The sequence below is a fragment of the Diplotaxodon limnothrissa genome, linkage group LG11 (assembly GCF_057381915.1).
Source record: "Diplotaxodon limnothrissa isolate DT_005_m linkage group LG11, D_limnothrissa_male_GT1.1, whole genome shotgun sequence".
NCBI lineage: Eukaryota > Metazoa > Chordata > Actinopteri > Cichliformes > Cichlidae > Diplotaxodon > Diplotaxodon limnothrissa.
This window is the reverse complement of record NC_140606.1, coordinates 14,477,356-14,495,758: the sequence shown is the minus strand read 5'-3', so window position 1 is coordinate 14,495,758 and position 18,403 is coordinate 14,477,356. Positions and strand designations below refer to the sequence as shown.

The following is an 18,403-nucleotide window of genomic DNA, read 5'->3' as shown; positions in this document are numbered from 1 at the left end:
CCTCATACCAAATTATTCCAGTAAGTTTGTGGTTCAGCAACGCAAACATGAGAAAAGACTGAGCGTGGATGTTTCTCTTTGTGTGTGTGTGTGTGAGACACACTTGTGTCTGACAGATAGTTAGCCTTTTGTGATCAACCTCTTTGAAGTGGGACTGTGTTTTCTTTTTTTCCATTTATTTTTAGTATTACTATCAAGGTAGCTTGAATATTGGCATGTCAGTGCACTAGTGCCATCCATCCATCCTCCACTTATGCAAGTCAGCTCACAGCAGGCAAAGCAGGATATTCGACGTTCTTCTCCCTACACTTTCCAGTTCCTCCAGAGAGATCCCAAGACTCCTCTCAATAGAGATGAGATGCAGCAGGTGCATGATTCCACATGTGCATGCCTGGAAAACCTCCAAAATGAGGCATCCAGAAGGAAGCATAACATTCCTGAACCTTCTCAACCGGCTCGTTTTCACACAAAAAGGCCAGTTGAGGTTTCAGTCCATATCTGTAACTCAACAACTTCTTTTATGCTGAAACGTGACCCAAGCAATCCGGATCGTGAGAGAACAACACTTCCTGACTTTAGAGATCCCGTGTTTAATTAACTTATAATAAACTTGTAGTGCTAGCAGACAAATGTGGGTTTGGTAATAGTCCTAACATTATATGTACTGAACCTATCCGCTTATCATTGTCTCTGTAAAAAATGACACAAAAGGCACAAACGACAAAAACAGTAAAAATAAATAAATAAAAAATAAATAGAAATAAGATGCAGGGTTTAGGTGAAGACCTGATTTGAAATTGCCCGTGAAACTTTTGGCAAAAAGTAAAGGGCAAACAAGCCAAGGTGCCCTTATTTAATCAAATAAAATGCCTTGGTAGTGCTTCAACGTTTCCTACCTTTGTTAGCTTACTTAGTTAAGGATTTAATCCATTATTAACTTCTATTTCCATCAAGCATCCTTTTCCTTGTTTCCAGCAGTCATATGAGGACTGCACCACACAAGGACATGAAAATCTGTTGTTTACATTGGCCGGCTCTCTTTTGCATTCTGCCAGAACGTCACACAGTTTAGCATGTTGATGAAATTACTTATTAACAATTTATTATTGGTTACAAATAACATAATTTATCTTGGTGAGCTTACCGACATATTGCAAATCTATCAGTGACAATTTATGGGATTACAACTAAAATAAGCCTGATCAAAAAGAGATGATCTTAAAATGGAGTTGGTACCTTTTTTAGAAATGTGTGTAACTAGTGGAGCTTGATGGCTCCATACTACTATGATTTGCATTTGTATAGCTTACAACATTTACATTTTAAAGGCTCCCCTGGGCCTGAGCAGGGGTATGGGGGTGAACTGCAGTCCTTTCAGGCTGAAACTTGGTGTGAAAGCATTCTTCCCTGCCCCCGAGTTTCTGCTGTTAATGTGCATTTCCACAGGAATTTATAGCAATGTTCATTTATGAAAGTCTCACTTTTCATGCAGTAGAAACTTAAAAAAAAAAAAAAAAAATCTGCACTCACAAGTGAAGATACTTTCTAAAAAGGTTGCTATAATTTTTTTTTTTAAATCAATTTGAATGAAACAAGTTGGTATCAAGGAACAGACAAGCTGGTTTTGTTGTTTTATGCAGGTTATCTGTCTATGAATCGTTTCCAAATTAAACTATGAAGTCATACAGATGTAAACTCCTCTGTTTGAGGACTGAGGGAGTTAATAATAAGCAGCATGGCTGAGGCGTGGCCCTTCACTTTGACCTCTGTGTCACTATTCAATAACTTATCTTTTCTGAGTCATTTGCTAGGAACAAAAACCCTGAGCTATGCAGAGGGTCATTGTTGGCGTATTTATGCTTTCATGACTTTAGTGCTGTCAAGTCCAGTCTGCGCTGTGTGCTGCACAGGGCTGTAAAACCGGGCATATGCATGTAGATAAATAAAGCTAATGCACTCCACACCCACAGCCCACACCCGTTATAACTATGAGCCGTATATGAGGCCTTTTCTTCCAACACATTATTGTACAAATGTCTTAATGCATGCTCAATCATCCAGGTAAGTAAATCCCAAAACTGGACATGTTTATAAGTATTTACTTTTATACAGGTCATGTTTGTCAGGTATAAAAATAGAAACTAACTCCTTAAAGCATCCATCCTCTTCCTATTATATTAAATGTTATATTTAATTTTCTTTGGCGGTATCTGCATGTATGACAAAAATGGAAAATCTTTAAAGAGGCAATAAATTGCCCAAAAAGCTGCCCATAGTGCTTTTTTCTGGCTTGAATGATATGAAATCAGCCTAGATTATGATTTAATAACATGATTTATATTATAGTCAAAAAAAAAGAACTGTTAAAGCTTCTGGAAATGTTCAGCACTCAGTTGCTTTCACTGTTTCTGTGTCTGCAGTGTTGTGTGCTGACAGAGTGGGCCAGATGACGAAGACCTACAGCGACATTGACGCTGTCACTCGACTGCTGGAAGAGGTAAAATTCAATAAAGTAGAATAACCAGGAACCCAGGACACTGTCAGAGGGTCTGCAAGGCCATTCGGTCACATGGTGTTATGTCATAGTCAAAACGCGGGCGGATTTATCAGGGTTGCGACAAAGAAAGCAACGTCATAAAAGCTGTTTCCATCGGCTGATATTCAAATGTAACTTCATCCTCCTCAGCTGACTGCGCTGACCAACAGAATGTAAAGCAGGGAGGAAAACAGGGTGACGTCACTGTTAAAGTATGAACCTGAGCAACCGGACAGCATTGTGAAAGCATGGCTTAGACAAACAGCACCATCACCAAACACATGACTTCCATTACTGCGAACGCAATTAATGTCAGATCTGTATATTTCTGATCATGTCAGTTATTTTTATTTCTTGTAGCACATGAAACTATTGCAGTATTTGCTTTGCTAGTAGCTTTTAATAGTACAATAAATAGTCCTGTTGATGTAGTGATAGAAACAGGAGTGGCTAGTTAACAATAAGCTTTTAATTATTGCCTCATGTTGACTGACGGGAGTTTTCCAGTGCGGCTGATGTACAAAGGTTTCCTTTTGAGGTTCATATTTAGTGATTTGTGGATATTGTGTTGCTTTTGCCACTCTCTTTTGTTTTGTCCTTTTCTTCACTGATGTATTTGAATTTACCCAACATTTAAAGCTGGTTTTAGTAATTCTGATACACGCTAAGAAGGGTTGTCTGGTGTAAAAACTGTGTTAAATCAAATATACAGATCCTTGAAACCCATTTTTCTAATAAAGGAGCAGCTGAAACAAGCATCTATATATTAAACTAGGCTAATGGTTGAGGGGTTTAGTTTACGTAGACCTGAAACAGGGGGAAATTACTAACACGGGTCTTTGCAAATGTTTAAACTATTGAAATTCATTTTGCTAAACGCAGCTTTGTCTCTGCAGAAAGAGCGTGACTTGGAGTTAGCGGCTCGCATCGGACAGTCACTGCTGAAGAAAAACAAAGCCCTCAGTGAGAGGAATGAACTGCTGGAGGAGCAAGTGGAGCACATACGAGAGGAGGTAAACAACGAATGTGTGCTCATCAGTGCTTCAGTATTTGGTGGTGGGAACTGTGTAATAATGTATGTCTGTGATGAGCTGAACGTCCTGCATGCCCCCCCCCCCATCTTCTTCTGACGTCAGTCGTCTCCTTATAGGTGTCTCAGCTGCGCCATGACCTGTCCATGAAAGATGAGCTGTTACAGTTCTACACCAATGCAGCCGAAGAAAGCGACGGCGAGTCGATTACCTCTACACCGTAAGTCTCCTTTTATTACCTCCTTTCCTTGCTGCTCAGTATATTTCCTCATTGTTCCAAAAAAACAAAAACAAAAAATTAATTCTAATAATATCACATTTTAACTTAAGGTTCTTTGGGTTTTAACAGGTTTTTTAATGAAAATATATAAAGTCTGTTGAATGACTTAAACTAACAAGCACAACTCTTTCCTGTGTGTTCACAGCGTCCGTCCCAGTGAACCAAGTGTGTCATCACCAAACTTTTTCCCCCTGGAGTCGTTGCAGAAGAAACTCAAGGATTTGGAGGAAGAGAATAAATCATTGCGATCTGAGGTTTGGTTTTTTTTGCATGATAGTCTAACGCGCATGCACTAGAAAACTACTTTTCTTCTTCTTTTGACTACTCAGTATGTCCTCCTTCACTATATCCATGAATTTCCACTGTCATCTTCCTCTTTTCCTCCTGCCTGACGGCTCCGTCTTCAGCATCCTTTGTCCAGTATATCCACTGTCCCTCCTCTGCTCATGTCCAGCCTTGCCTCTTTAACTTTGTCTCCAAAATATTCAACTTGAGCTGAGCTGTCAGTCTGAAGTACTCAGTGAATGACTCAGACCCACACGGAGTTCGGTAACTGTTTAGTCACTTTTATTTATATGTCACACACCCAATGTGTTTAGATCGGCACTGCTAGTTCAGCCATGGCCAGTTTTCCAGCTGGCTCCACGCTCACACTGCCGGTCCCCGACATCACTAAAAGGGAAAAGAGAGTTCATCAGCCTAATTCCCTTCACCTGGACCTCAGCCTCCCTGACACTGCCCCTCGAGCCCGCTGAGCCAAAAACCACACCCCTGCCACATACTCATTTCTGACTTGGTCCATTCTGGTCACTTCCATTGAAAATCTTCTAACTGGCCCCCAGTCTTTTTGTCAGTGTCTCCAAACCATACATCATAGCAGGTCTCACTACCATCTTATAGATTCCCTATAAAAAAACATTCATATAAGAAAGTCTTATATGAATTATAAGCTTGATCTTATCTTTGCTGTGATGTGAAGTTATTTTCATTTTCCCTCCAGGCGAGTCATTTGGAGACAGAAACGATCTCCTATGAGGAAAAAGAGCAGCAACTTGTCAATGACTGTGTCAAAGAAATACGTGAGTGGCTTTTTTTGTTTATTTGTTCCCCCCCACACACACACACACACACACACACACAATCACAGTCACTCTTTAGAAGCAGTGTGGCCATAAGCTGTATTTTGCTGAACACCTGTTCTCATTCCCAGGCGATGCCAACCTGCAGATTTCCTCTCTGGCTGAAGAGCTGGCTAGGAAGACTGAGGACGCCTCCAGACAGCAGGAGGAGATCACACACCTCCTCTCCCAGATAGTCGACCTCCAGAAGAAGGCCAAGCTTGTACGAAAGTCCCGATCTCTGTCTCAGATTACATTAAACGCTAAAAATACTTTGAATGCAGTCGGTTTCACACCTGTTGTCCTGTTTTGTCTGCCGTGTTGTCAGTATGCTTTGGAAAATGAGGAGCTGACTCAGCACTTGGGTGCAGCCAAAGACGCCCAGCGACAACTCACTGCTGAGGTAGGGCAGTCCAGGGCCTGGTCACCATGGCAACAGCACTGTGTTTTCTGCATTGCCAGCTTCTGCCAGATGAGGCAAATTTGTAGTGTGACAGTTATATATATTCCTGCCATCAGATTTGTATTTTTTGTTAGATTTTATGATTTTAAAAATGATTACTTTATTATTAGGATGCTAATTATAAAGTAATCATCTTCCACATGCTTCCATCAACACATGTTATTGGTCCAGTAGAGATGCTGCTGATGGCTTCTCCTGTCTTCACATATTATTATATCACCAAATTTAGCACCCACAGTATATTGTCCTTTTTAAAAACATATTTTATATCATAATAAAACAGCATGCAAAGCTCAGTCTCTCCGAGAAGCAAATTGTATGAAAATCAGTCCTGTCACTGTTTAAATGTAACTGAGAGATAAACAGGAGACAAATGACCTCCAGGCTGGAGGTGAAACACTCTGCTTCAGTGCGTTTCATTTTCTTCTCTGTAAAGCTCTTCCTCCTTTCTTCACTTTTAGTTGCAGGAGTTGCAAGACAAGTATGCAGAGTGTATGGAGATGCTGCATGAAGCTCAGGAGGAACTGAAGAACCTGAGAAATAAAACTCTCCCGCTCAGCACGGCGAGGCGTTTCCATTCCCTGGGCCTGTTCCCGATGGTGAGTGATGGAGTTAAATTTTTAAGGGTTTTTACAATGCAAAAGAAATGTACGTAGTTAGAAGAGAGACTGTCTGTCTGCATCACAACATCTTCAGTTCCCAAGTAGCAATTTGTTTCTTCTCCAGGACTCACTGGCAGCAGAAATAGAGGGCACCATGAGGAAGGAACTCCAAATGGATGATCCAGACGTAGAAGAGCAGAGGTACATATCCTTTTTTTTTTTTTTTTTCCTCCACAGTATGATCTGATTCAGATGTTAATCATTTGTAATAATCTAAAAGTCATCCATCAACTCCATGTTTGTGTGTCTGCAGACTGCATCCGAAGCGAGTTTTCCAAACGGTGAAAAACCTCAATCTGATGCGTCAGCAGCGTTCTTCTCTAGCCCCCTCTCCTCTCAACATCCCAGGCTCCAATCAGACTTCATGCTTCACCTCAGGGCGTTCCAGCAGGGTGGGCACGCCACGCTCCAACTCCATTTATGGTAGTGAAACAGGAAGTGGGATCATCCTAGACAACAGGACTAGGAGTATCCTGGAGACGCCTGATGACGGGTATGGACATCGCTCCCGCTACGGACCGTAGATTTGAATGATGAAGCATAATGACCTGATGAAATGTATTTAATTTAGAAGCATCCCAGTTAGGTAATTAACAGAGTGCTCATTTGCAGCTGTTTTGAAATTTGATTAAGGTTCTCATTTCAAAGTTTGGCAAACACCTTGTAGTTCCAGTTTCACAAATAATTTCCCGTGTTTATTTGTCATATATGACAGTAAGTTGAAAAACTTAGTTTCTTCTCTGATTCAAACGTTTGGATTATTTTTCCAAATGACTTGTGAGGATTTTTTATACACTTAAGAGTGAAATAACACAATTATTTAAGGTTTCTTCTTATTTTTCCCCTTTTGATAGTGAATTAAATTAAACGATCATTTTATTATCTCAAAATAGAGATTAACTTTGCAAAAAACTGTACCGCTGTCTGTCTCCCTCTTCAGGTCAGAGGACTCCAACAAGCGCCCCCCTGGTACCCCTGGGACTCCGGGCAGCAGGGACTTGGAGGCAGCATTGCGTCGCCTGTCGCTCCGCCGGGACAACTACCTCTCAGAAAAACGATTCTTCGAGGAGGAGAGGGAGCGAAAGCTGGCTTACCTGGCCAAAGAGGAGGAAAAAGGAGGACCAGGAACCCCAACGGAAAGCTTGTTCTCGCTTTCCTCACATACCTCAGTTGGAAGCATCTGGTCGGGGTACTCATTCACACCCAGGTCCTACCTGCCGGAGAAGCTGCAGATTGTAAAGCCGCTAGAAGGTGATTATTCCTCTCAGAGTCACAAGTCCTCGAATCTTCCACATGATGAAAAACTAAATCAGAATTTCAGCAGTGAAAAAGCCTTTCGCAATGAAAATGAGATTTTGAAGGAAAAACACAATGAAAATCAGAACCAGGTGCAAAATTCCAGCCTCACTCCTCCCAGAGCACGCAGCCAGGGCTGTGAAACCCAAAGTCAAGCAACTCAGAGTGAGAATCAATACCTGATTTTTCACAAATGCAATCAGTCCAAGATCTTTCTGAGCGCCTCACCAGATCCTAACAAGCTGCGAAGGAGCTCCAGTTTGATGGAGCTGAGCAGTTTCTCAAGCTCACAGCCTCCGCTGGCTGTAGCCACAGGTCTGCTGGAGAGGTTGGTGCAACAGGATGGTAGTTTAAATCTGCAGCACTCCTTTTATTTTAGACATACGCAGTTGCGCTGCAGCTTTGAAATATAGGTTAGCCTGCTGTGTGTGGAGCAGTGCACTGGTTCGAAGGCTGCAGTTTAAGAATGAGAATAGTTCAATGAACGTTGTGCACACAGTAACTTATACAAAGTCGATTTAATGATTTCTTTTCCTAATATTTTATTCAAGTGTTGTACTTGGATATTGGAGCGTGTCTCAAACTATAAAGTTGTGCACAGCCATAATGTGTTAAAAAGCCTACCTAGCACATAACAACACATGCTCACTGACACATTTGCAGTGAGTGATTTCCTGTATGGTATTTGAAATGCACTTTCTGTATTTTTGAACACATGCTGAACATGTTTCTGATGCCTTGTTCTAATAGAGGAGCTTTATTTATTATTTATTGAATTCTTAGTGTTGGATTGTAGATACAGAGCAGTTATCACTATATTTATAATCTCAGAAACCTGTTTTTGTTAACATGTACTTGTTGTGACCTCTTCAATCATCCATCCACTCTCAGTATTGTCCAGTGGAACTGAAAGCTTCCTTACATCTTGTACGATGGCACCACCTAGTGTCCAAACTTGAAGTTGCAACCATTTGCGTCATAGGACAAAAATGTGTTCTCCAAGCACGTGAACTTATGAAAATGTAAAAAACAAAAAGAGATGGAAATGTTTCATTTCAAGTCTAACAGCGGTGCAGAAATAAGAAGTAATGTAGAAACAATCTCAGGTGATTATTTCTTAAATGTTCATCTGTCTTCATAAATTTCTGAGCCTTTCATCAGTGTCATGATGCTGTATGTACTGTCCACCTCTTCCACTCGTCATTTGTTGGCCTTTCAGTTCACTTTGGTCTTTGCACTTTACTCTTGTTCTATTCTCCTTGTTTGCTTTCTTTGATGATTTCTTGAATAAAGTCTTCATCATTTTCTACTTTCCTTTTCTCTCATTTCTTCTGCGTTTGTTCTTTTGCACTGGCATCTCTCAAAATGCATCTCTAGTAGAAAACCATTTTTCTAGACTTGAAATTCAAGCAGTCCGGTGTGCGAAGACACTTTGGCCTATAGACATTCCTCCTTTGTCGTGACATCCACCCTCAGTGCTGTGTGCGAGAGTCTCTGTGTGCTGCATAAAGAAACGCTGTGACAGTGTTATAATCTAAGAATGTGCATTTGTTGCATATGTATGCGTTCTCGTCTCTACTTTGGAGCTTAGCCTAGTTTATATATGTGTATATATAACGTACTGACAATAATTTTCTAGTTTTCAAGCACATTTCAACACATAAACAACACCTACTGAACATAAGTGACGTCTTCGTGTTCACCTGCAATAATCAGGTGCTTTTAGAGTTTAAACAGATGTAGTTTGTTTAACCTGTGATCATTGAAAACTTGATAAGAACATATCTGTAATCGATAATCACAGATTTTGTGGTACTTTTTCTGTATGCGTGTTTAAAGGAGGTCACGAACTTGATAAAAATAGCTGAAGCTGCTGTTGATTTTCGTGTAACTTGAAGATGTGTTTTTTCCTAGGCTCTGCTACGCTCCACGCATGGCAGCAGCTGGCTCAGCCTCACATGGGTGCTCTGCTGGATCATCGGCCCGGTGTGGTCACGAAGGGCTTCCGCACTTTGGCGCACGAACAGGAACAGGAGGACAGCTGGCAGCTGGACCAACCAGAGGAGGATGAACTATCATGTGACTCATTTAGAGCCGTGCTAGGGGAGAGCCCTGCTCCCACGGATCTGCCTCGCTCTACCTCTACTCCCGCAGTCTGCCGCAACAAAAATGGCAACATTGAAGAAATCAGCCAGTCAGACGCACTGAATGGAACGATCTGCGCGGCGGCAGAAGCAGTTCAGGGAAATGATGGACATGTTGCAAGCATGCCCTTTCCTCTCTCCAACACGTCCCCTTCCTCTCCGCTGCCTTTTTCTCCCGAGATCAACGGGCATGTGGACCCCAAAGAGCGCCAAACCTTACAGCCAAACACTGTGGACCGCATGCCTGGTGAGGGAGCCTCTTAGCTGGGGTTACAGCACTGCATCAAACCATAACACCTTCATGTTTGCCCTGGAGCATGGGGATAAAGGGGACGAGGGTGAACAGGAGGGGTGGCGGGTTTAGGGGCAGGAGAAAGGATTCATTGGACACGTGACATCCCATCCTGCATGATCACGCTCATGTGTACACACCTGCACACGCACCCACCCCAGGAGCTGTCCCCGTTTATGCAGCCAGCGAACGGCAACGAGACAGAGTACATGTTTTTATTTTTGTTCTTTCATTTCCGTCATTTTCCATCTGCAGCCTTTCTTCTCAGTTCACACTTTCTTTTGCTGCCACTTTTTTTTCCTTTATTTCAGCCAATTACGCTTACACTCAAAGTTTTTCATCTTTTGCAAAGTCTTTAGTATCTTTAGGTATATTCTATAAAACATTTTAGACACTATTTAGGAGCAGGAGGGTTTAATATTTCATGCTAAGCTATACTGTTTTGTAGCACACAAGCACGCAGATACAGAAAGAAATTTGGCAGGTCAAGTGCTGTTGGGGCAGCTGTTCGAGTCACATGAACTCGTAGCGCTTGCGGCTAGCTAATATTGGAGCCTACTGAGCAGCTTTGGTGTGGAGGACTGCCGTGCCATTGATATTCTCTTGTCCCAGAGTACAAATCTTGTGGGAGTGGGTGGCTTTAACTTTACGGCTACGAGCCAAAAATGAGAGAGAGAATTTAAAACCCAAAGCTTTATTTTTATTAAGTCAACATGGTACCATTTAAAATGGAGAAGAGGCGCAGACTAGAATAAACCTTTGTAAGTGTTCCCAGTACAGGGAAACACCGAGAATAATAAAACAAATTAACGCAAGAAATTCAAGTGAACTTAACCCTAGAAAGGGTGTAAACATTGTAGTGCTATAACTGTAATTAATATGAATGTAAAAGCAGAGCACAACTTGAGAGGCATGGATCTCTTTATTAACACTAAAAAGTTAAAGTGTTGCAGTGAATCAGCCCCGTGTGGCCTTGGTTGTAACTTTAATACCACTGCAATGAAAAATCTGCCTCATAACTTAACTCTTCTACCTCATCTAAGTGTTTCATAATTTATAAAAGATCAAAGTGGAATAAACGCATCTTTATGCTTTAGGTATACAAACTGAATATTCAGTCACATCAGATGAGTGTGTGACTGATTCAGCTGCTGCTTCTTGTTGTCGAGGCTCACCCTTAGCAACTACATTTTCACAACCAAGGCTATTAGCTGGGATAGACTTCGAGTTTCTCTAACAGAAACAAGTATACTGGGGGGGCTAATGTTAGCTGGGGCTTTCGCTCGGGTCCTGTACTATGCCCACGGTCTATTTTCTCCACGTTGTTGTTAACATTTTTTTTGCCTCGTTGTGTTTGGTCTATTTTGTGTCAACACTAAAAATCTTCCCCTCTCTTCTTTTTTTCCTTCCCTTCCTTTCTCCTCCAGTTCTTTTCCCAGGGAAGTGTATGTCCCACACTAGCTCCACATATACCTTCACCACCTGCAGGATTCTCCACCCCTCTGATCAGCTGACCACTGCATCCCCCAGGTAAAGAATAAATAAACACATCAACACTTAAATACTTCATTGATAAACCTTTGTCTTTAGCCTGATTTGTGCAATGATAAACAACAGCTGGCAGTCAGACATATTGTTTTGTACTAAATGGCAGACCTGAAGTAGTAGGTAATTGAACGAGCCAGGTTTTCTCTGATTTTCATTCCAGACAGGGCTTCTGTGTTGCCGTAGACCTGGCGCATAACGCTCAATGTCTTGATTGGCTTAACAGGTCATGTGACGAGGAAGAAGAACTGGAGTTGTATCACATGGTTGTTATGGCCGAAGTAGAGCAGACCCATTGAGTGCACCTACTAGTGTGCGCATGGGTGAGGAAATGCATGGTAGTGCATTTCTAAAGATTTGCTGGTGTGTGAAGCAGAATAACTTTGGGGAATTTGCACCGTCTCTCTTTTGTCTGGTCAAACTTAGTGGGCAGCGACTTGTGGGCAGCGACTTGTGGGCAGCTGCGTGAGGCAAATTTCACAAGCACTAAACTGTGAAAAAGCTCTGCAAACACAAACATGTCATTTTTAAAAGCTGTGTCCTCTAGTTAGTCACTGGACAGTGTGCTTCTTATTTGCCTCATAAGTTTCCCTGTTAGGAAGCCGCTTTGTAACTAACAAACCTGACATCCAGGAATCCAATCACTGATCCAATCTGATTAAATCTAACTGTGTTATACTCGGTGGAAATAAACTAAGCAAAGAGGTCCATTTTTTTTTTTTTTTTTTGATTGAACAAAGTGTTCTGAGAATTGGCTGAAAGGAGATCACTCACTTTTAATGCTTAAGGTCAGCTTTCATCTTGGAGTCAGTTAGTTTACAGTCTCAGTTTTTCTGGCACTTTTCCTATTAGATAAATGTCACGTGACGGTGTACTCCCTGCAGAGCGGTTAAGGGCTACAAATTGGACTGCTGTGCTTAATGTTTCTTCACCATGTATACGGGGCTTGATTAACTAACTTTCTGTGTGATTAAATTGTTTAATGTGTGAACAATGTGTCAATCAGACTTGATGTTTCTGAGTTTTAAGAGTACAAATCAATGTGCAGACTTGAGCTTAAACTTGTGTGCACGGCTCAGTCTTCCAGAACAGGATAAGATTTAATAGTCATATTAAAGGCTGGTGGTGTCTGTATAATTTTGGTTATGCTTACTCATCATTTTTCTTTTGTTGTCCTTCCATTCCTCTCCAGCCCAGCCATGGCTGCGTGTCAGAGCAGTACCTGCCCGGGCACGCCTTCCCTTACTGCCTCCCCTGTACCCTTCTCAGCCCCACCCACGCCTTCCTACACACCCTGCTGCACACCTCGCCGCCTTTCCCTCTCCCTCTCCCTCGCCGAGTCCTCCACCAACCTTAGGGACTCCACTAAAACCACCAGCACCTCTCTAGGCCTGGTGCGCCTCCTGCTGGAGAATGGAATTTCTGCCTCAGTGTACAACCCACGCAGCTGGGACCGAGGGCTGGATGCTTCGGCAGTGTTGGGAGGGGTTCAAGCACAGAGGTGCACAGAGAGACCGGAGCAGGGTGGAGTCAAGCACCTGGGAAAACGTCCAGACACCCTCCTCCTCCTTCAGCCATCCAGCCCACCCAGCTCACCTCACTCCAAATCGGCTTCCTCGATCGCTACAGGCCCCATGTTTCAGTTCAGCCCTTCCGATGACGACCCGCCGTTCTACGATACCTTCCTCGCTTCTAAGCCGGCTCGTACAATTTTGAGGGAAGTGCTGGGGGAGGCAGAAAGGGAGAAGGAGGGCCAGGTGGACGATGACAACCAAACAGAGATGATCAATCTGCGGCTTGTGGACAAACTGAAGAGTTTTCGCACCCTTTCCCCACATTCTGCTTCAGCTTCATCTGGAAGTACTCTGTTAGGCCCCTTTGGTTCTGCTGGACTGGGGAACAGCGCACTGGGTGGGGGGCTTCCAGGACTGAGGAGGAATCGAAGCTATCCCGCCATGGTGGGGGCCAGCATGGTGATGAAAGACCCAGGAGGCCCCCCCAGCACAGAGATACTCATACCGCATACGATGCAAACCTCACATACACAACAACTCACAGCGCACACACAGGAAACGGGCAAAGTGCAAACAAAAAAGAAGACACTGGTCACAAAAGGCGTGCACGTACCACAGACTCTAAATGCACTGGAAATGGTCACATCGCAGACGATAATACAGAGACACACCAGGCCAAAAGGCGAGGTGGGGGATTCGACCACACACGACCAACACAACGATGAAGAAACCGGGACATAATGGAAGCATTAAGCGTATTACATCATATTACAACACACAGTCTCGCGTATTTTACAGAGCAGTACAGTACTTATGACACGACCACACGTGCACAACCACACACACTCATTTACAAAACAAAACAGCATAAGCAACTACACCGCAGTCATCTCTCCCGGACGAAAAAGGTTAAAAAACAGATGAGTGACACAGTCCAACTACAATTATTCATCTTTCTAAACAGTCATGATAAGTGAGCTGGGATGGAAATACTGGCTAAGAACTGTTACACTGTGTTATACTCATATTCTGTCAGGCCAGACTAATGATGTTGCCTTCTTGTCTGTTGTAACTGCCCAGTATATTGGACATACAGTATACTGTGTCATATAGTATAATATTAAAGGCCCAATCTGGTGCACGTGTCGCCCACGTTACCTGTTTTTGCAGAAAAATGTAACAAATTCTTCTTGATTTATGCAGAAACTGGGGTTCTACACTGTACTGTTGGACTACACAGTCGGTGCATTCACACCACCAGATGTAATCTTTACTTTTAAGATTACACATGGCCATACACCAGATGTAATGTGTATGTCCTATGTAAACCTGCTGATACTACAAACAAGATACTCCTCCAGTTTTTGGCTTTGCTTTCTAACTTTTAACTCGATGTGCAGCCAAGGAGTGTTTGTCGTGTCCAGTCCAGTGTTGCCAAAGACCGTCAGCCAAAGCGAAACTAGAAGAGCTTCAGTTTAGGAACTGGAAGAAAAAAGTTTTGAATGACTGTGATTTCTGCAGTGACGACTCATTAAATGTAATCTGCTCGATATTTAAGTCGCGGTTAGAGACAAAGGCAATCTGACTAAACTAACATACAAACAGTGGTCCTATTAATGTCTTTATTAAAACCTTTCAGATCGTGCTTGTCTCTAATTGTGACAGATGTAGTCCAGACTGCATTTTATGAATGCTACTCCTGCATTATGTGTGTGTTGCAATGCAGTGGAGTTAGCTGAAAGCTATGCTACGTAGCAGTGGCCATGGCTCTAGAGATCGAGATTATTTTCTGCCAGCAACCCCTCCCCTCTTTGTAATTTATACTTTCAGAGAGAATCCAGATTGGGGCTTTATGTCCTCTTGCTGTGACTGAATTTTCTTATGTGCCTAAAAACAAACATACTGTAAGTCTGTAGAATATGGATCTGCGTTTGTTTTAGTTGATTACTTCATATTTTATGTTGCCTTTATTATTATTATTATTATTATTATTATTATTATTATTAATATTATTATTATTATTGTACGGTATGCAGTAGAGAGGGTACATAAATGTACCTATGCCAATTTAAGGTGTTTGTGGCTCTGTTTTTGTCATTTAAAAAAATTGGGGGGCGTTTGATGCACATGTGAAGGGGGATACAGACCAGGTCTAGATACAGACATCTGCTAAAGCACTGTGACTACAGACCTGCAGAGAACACGAGTACTCCCCCCCCACAATTTTGGCTCACCTCTGTTTTTGTATTTGTCTAGTCAGCTGGAGGACGACAATGAATGTTGGGTGATTTGATTGAGATTTCGATGCATGAAGTGGTCGATAACATTTTAAGTCCTGCAAAATCCAGATGGAAGCTGCCACATTGCAAAAACCTCTGCAACACGCTAACCGCTGAGCTTTCACCGTAAACCAAAGTTATATGCTGGTGAATACTGGGAGGGACCATTGTCGTGCAGGCTTGAAGTTAGTTTCCTTCATTTCTTTTTTTTTTTTTTGCTCATATTGCATGTGCCCCTTGTAGCAGAATAATTTGCATACATGCTGACACCTTTTGTTATTTATTCTGTCAAGCATGCGCGGGAGTAAAAAAGGATTAAAGCAATATTAAACAAGACTTGATTTCTGAATGTAACTGTAAAAAAAAAAAAAAGATTTTTAAAAAATGGAGCGACTTGAAATATTCACGCTGGTTTTAACAGCTTGTTGTTTCGTCTGCAACAGTTTCCTGCTGATGGTTTGGTGTCACTGAAGCGGGTCCAGTTGCTGCCGTTTGAACTCACACTTTGATGCTCGCTTATGAAGCGGGGGATTTTTAAGCACATCAACTGTCATATTTTCACCCATCCGATTTGTCAAACAGACTTTCTTTTGTTCATTGCCACTCTGACATTTTGTTGTGCACATTGTTTCCATTAGAGTTCGAGTTTGGGCATTGCACCTGGACCAGTGAGTGTTTAGTGGGATGAATGGATGCTGACCTGCTGTGGTTCTTGATGATTAAATGACTAAACAAGCAAAGGTTTTTTTTGGTGGAGGGGGGGGAAACGGATACTTAGCAATCATTGAAGTATGTGGATTGTAAAAAGTAAGCACATCTGTCATGACAGCTGTTTAAATGAAGGAATTTTGAGGATTTTATTTATTTTGAAATCTCATAAAAGCATTTGGAATCCTTTCATTCATTATATTAATCAGTTTTTTTGGCACTTATATTAAAATCTTAAAAATATTTCCATTTCTAACAGTGGGTAAAAACCCGACAGTACACTGATGCTGCTCAATGCTTCATGGCAGAGCAAGGTGTTTGTCAAAATCAGACCATTTTCAGTATTTAAAAAAACAAATGATAAGACTGAAGAAACAAGGAGATGGCGTATGTGTGTTTGTGCGTGTATGCTTTGCTTTTGTGTGTGTGTGTGTGTGTGTGTGTGTGTGTGTGTGTGTGTGTGTCAATTCATCTGAATGTAATTTATGACAAACAGTAATCCGCTGTAGGGCCATACATTTGTGTACAGTATGTTGATTTAAGTTCCGTTTGTGTTAACCTCATGAAAGGGAACTATTATTGCATTGTAAATGTATGCAACACAGATAGTCATGCTAACTTGAAAAAAACGAAGAGGCATTTGAGTTGTTTATTTTTGGGTAAAGAGAGGAAAACTGATGAGTTCTATTCTACAGAACTGACTGTACTGTCAAATAAATAAATAAATAAATAAAGACTTTGTTTTGCTTCATTCCATTAAAAGTACACTTTTTTTTATGTGTCGAATCACAATAAGTCACTTCAAGCTGCTCGACGTTCTAAGGTGAAGAGTAGTGCTGTGTGATTGTGCAAATACCAAGTACATACAGAGCCAATATTACCGACACTAATACTTAATGTTACCTATAAAGGCTGATGGATGCGGTGTAGGGGAGAGTAACGCGTTATCATTTATGAGATCAATTTGCAAATTCTGAACACATTTTAATGGCCACATTTTACTTAATAAAACAAAAATCACCTTTCATATTTTCATATATTGAGTGTTAGTGGTTTGGGGACTGGTTGGGGTTGAGGGAGGGGAGGCGAGACAAAGCCACCAGAAATTAGTAATAAATAATGACTACATGCAGAGCGGTGTGTAAACACAGGGCATCATGGGAATCCCCCAGGAGCCAAGGGCTATTGAAGCATAACTGAGGGTGGGTTTAGGGTCACCTGATCCAGCCCTAACTACAAACTTTGTCAAAAATAAACGTTTTAAGCCTAATCTTAAAAGCAGAGAGGGTGTCTGTCTCCTGAATCCAAACTGGGAGTTGGTTTTAAAAAAAGCTGAGGCCTCTGCCTCCCATTACTTTTAAATACCCTAAGAACCATAAGCCAGCAGCCTGGGAGTGAAAAGCTCAATTCGACACATAACTTTACTTAACTTTAGTATAACTACAAAATCTCACCAAAACCCACTAAATTATGCAGAATTATTCACCCCCTGCTTGGACTACAACAGTTTTGTGCATCTGCTGCCAGAGCTCAGCAGCTGGTCCAGGCCTCTCTCATGCATCTCTCTCCACACCTAAGTTGCCAGACCCTTCACTCAAAAAATAACAGCTGCACTCCTTTGACTCTGCTGCCTCGTTTTCTTCTTTATACAAATGAGCGAGCATATTGCCACGAAACGTGTAACACCTTAGAGATCGTCTAGTCAACGGGGTGGAGCCCTTTCATTGTAACTACTTTTTAAGCAATCCACCTGTTTACTAATTTAAGTATTACTGCAGGCATTTCTCCCCATAAATGAACACCAAAGAACAGTAGATGGCACTGAGTTTCTACTGCTTTGGTTCTACTTACAGTTGTATTCCACAGGGTGGCGCTGTCTCTCAGACCCAGAATGGACAGCTGGCATAAACACAAACCACAGCCAAGCCAATAAGCCTTCAGAAAGAAAGTAAACCAGCAATCAAAGATTAAGTGAAGGTCTAGTAAACCCACATGTGCTCCTCTTGGCCTCGATAAAGATCAGCAGATCTCTCCCAGGCTTCTTTCTTTAAGGCTGCTTCAGTGATGCTCAGACACACCAGCATAATAAGTTACACCGTCAGTAATAACGAATATTAGAGCAGCCAAAGGAACATGTTCGGGTGTCCTGCAGTAAATATGATGATCCAAACTGAGATGGAAAATGTGACTATGTTAACGTAATGATTTCTTAAAGATCATGGTGGAGGGATCTCAGCCGAGACAGAGCAATCCTGCTCACTGAATGAAAAGAGAGCACAGATGGATGGGGAGCACCGGTTAGTTGTGAGGTGGGCTTTAATGCTTGGAGAAGCAATGGCCGGTGTGTGTGTGTGTGTGTTTGTGTGCGCGCTCCCACAGAGGATATGAGAGCATTCTGCAGATCTGAGTCAGCCAGAACATGAACAGATGGAAAAGTAAAGATAAGAAAAGCTTGTGTCGTGATTATATTTGAGTTTAGATTAACAATAGTTGGTTACAGTTCATCATCTGTGGAGGAAGATCAAAGTTACTGCA

At 41.9% G+C, this 18,403-nt stretch overlaps 1 protein-coding gene across 3 annotated transcripts in view; it reads left to right on the top strand.

Annotated features, from left to right (window-relative positions):
- The window catches only part of trak1a (trafficking protein, kinesin binding 1a), a 37,118-nt gene extending 20,586 nt beyond the window's left edge, over nucleotides 1-16,532 (top strand). For all 3 annotated transcript variants that reach the window (XM_085366237.1, XM_085366236.1, XM_085366238.1), the window contains 14 exons: nucleotides 2,421-2,497; nucleotides 3,433-3,549; nucleotides 3,687-3,787; nucleotides 3,993-4,101; nucleotides 4,848-4,926; nucleotides 5,058-5,188; nucleotides 5,294-5,368; nucleotides 5,890-6,027; nucleotides 6,155-6,231; nucleotides 6,344-6,583; nucleotides 7,031-7,341; nucleotides 9,301-9,777; nucleotides 11,250-11,352; nucleotides 12,560-16,532. In XM_085366237.1, coding sequence (XP_085222363.1) covers nucleotides 2,447-2,497; nucleotides 3,433-3,549; nucleotides 3,687-3,787; nucleotides 3,993-4,101; nucleotides 4,848-4,926; nucleotides 5,058-5,188; nucleotides 5,294-5,368; nucleotides 5,890-6,027; nucleotides 6,155-6,231; nucleotides 6,344-6,583; nucleotides 7,031-7,341; nucleotides 9,301-9,777; nucleotides 11,250-11,352; nucleotides 12,560-13,622 — 3,072 coding nt within the window. In that variant the 5' untranslated portion in view covers nucleotides 2,421-2,446 and the 3' untranslated portion in view covers nucleotides 13,623-16,532. The remainder of the gene's footprint in view (nucleotides 1-2,420; nucleotides 2,498-3,432; nucleotides 3,550-3,686; nucleotides 3,788-3,992; nucleotides 4,102-4,847; nucleotides 4,927-5,057; nucleotides 5,189-5,293; nucleotides 5,369-5,889; nucleotides 6,028-6,154; nucleotides 6,232-6,343; nucleotides 6,584-7,030; nucleotides 7,342-9,300; nucleotides 9,778-11,249; nucleotides 11,353-12,559) is intronic.
- The last annotated feature ends 1,871 nt before the right edge of the window (nucleotides 16,533-18,403 follow it).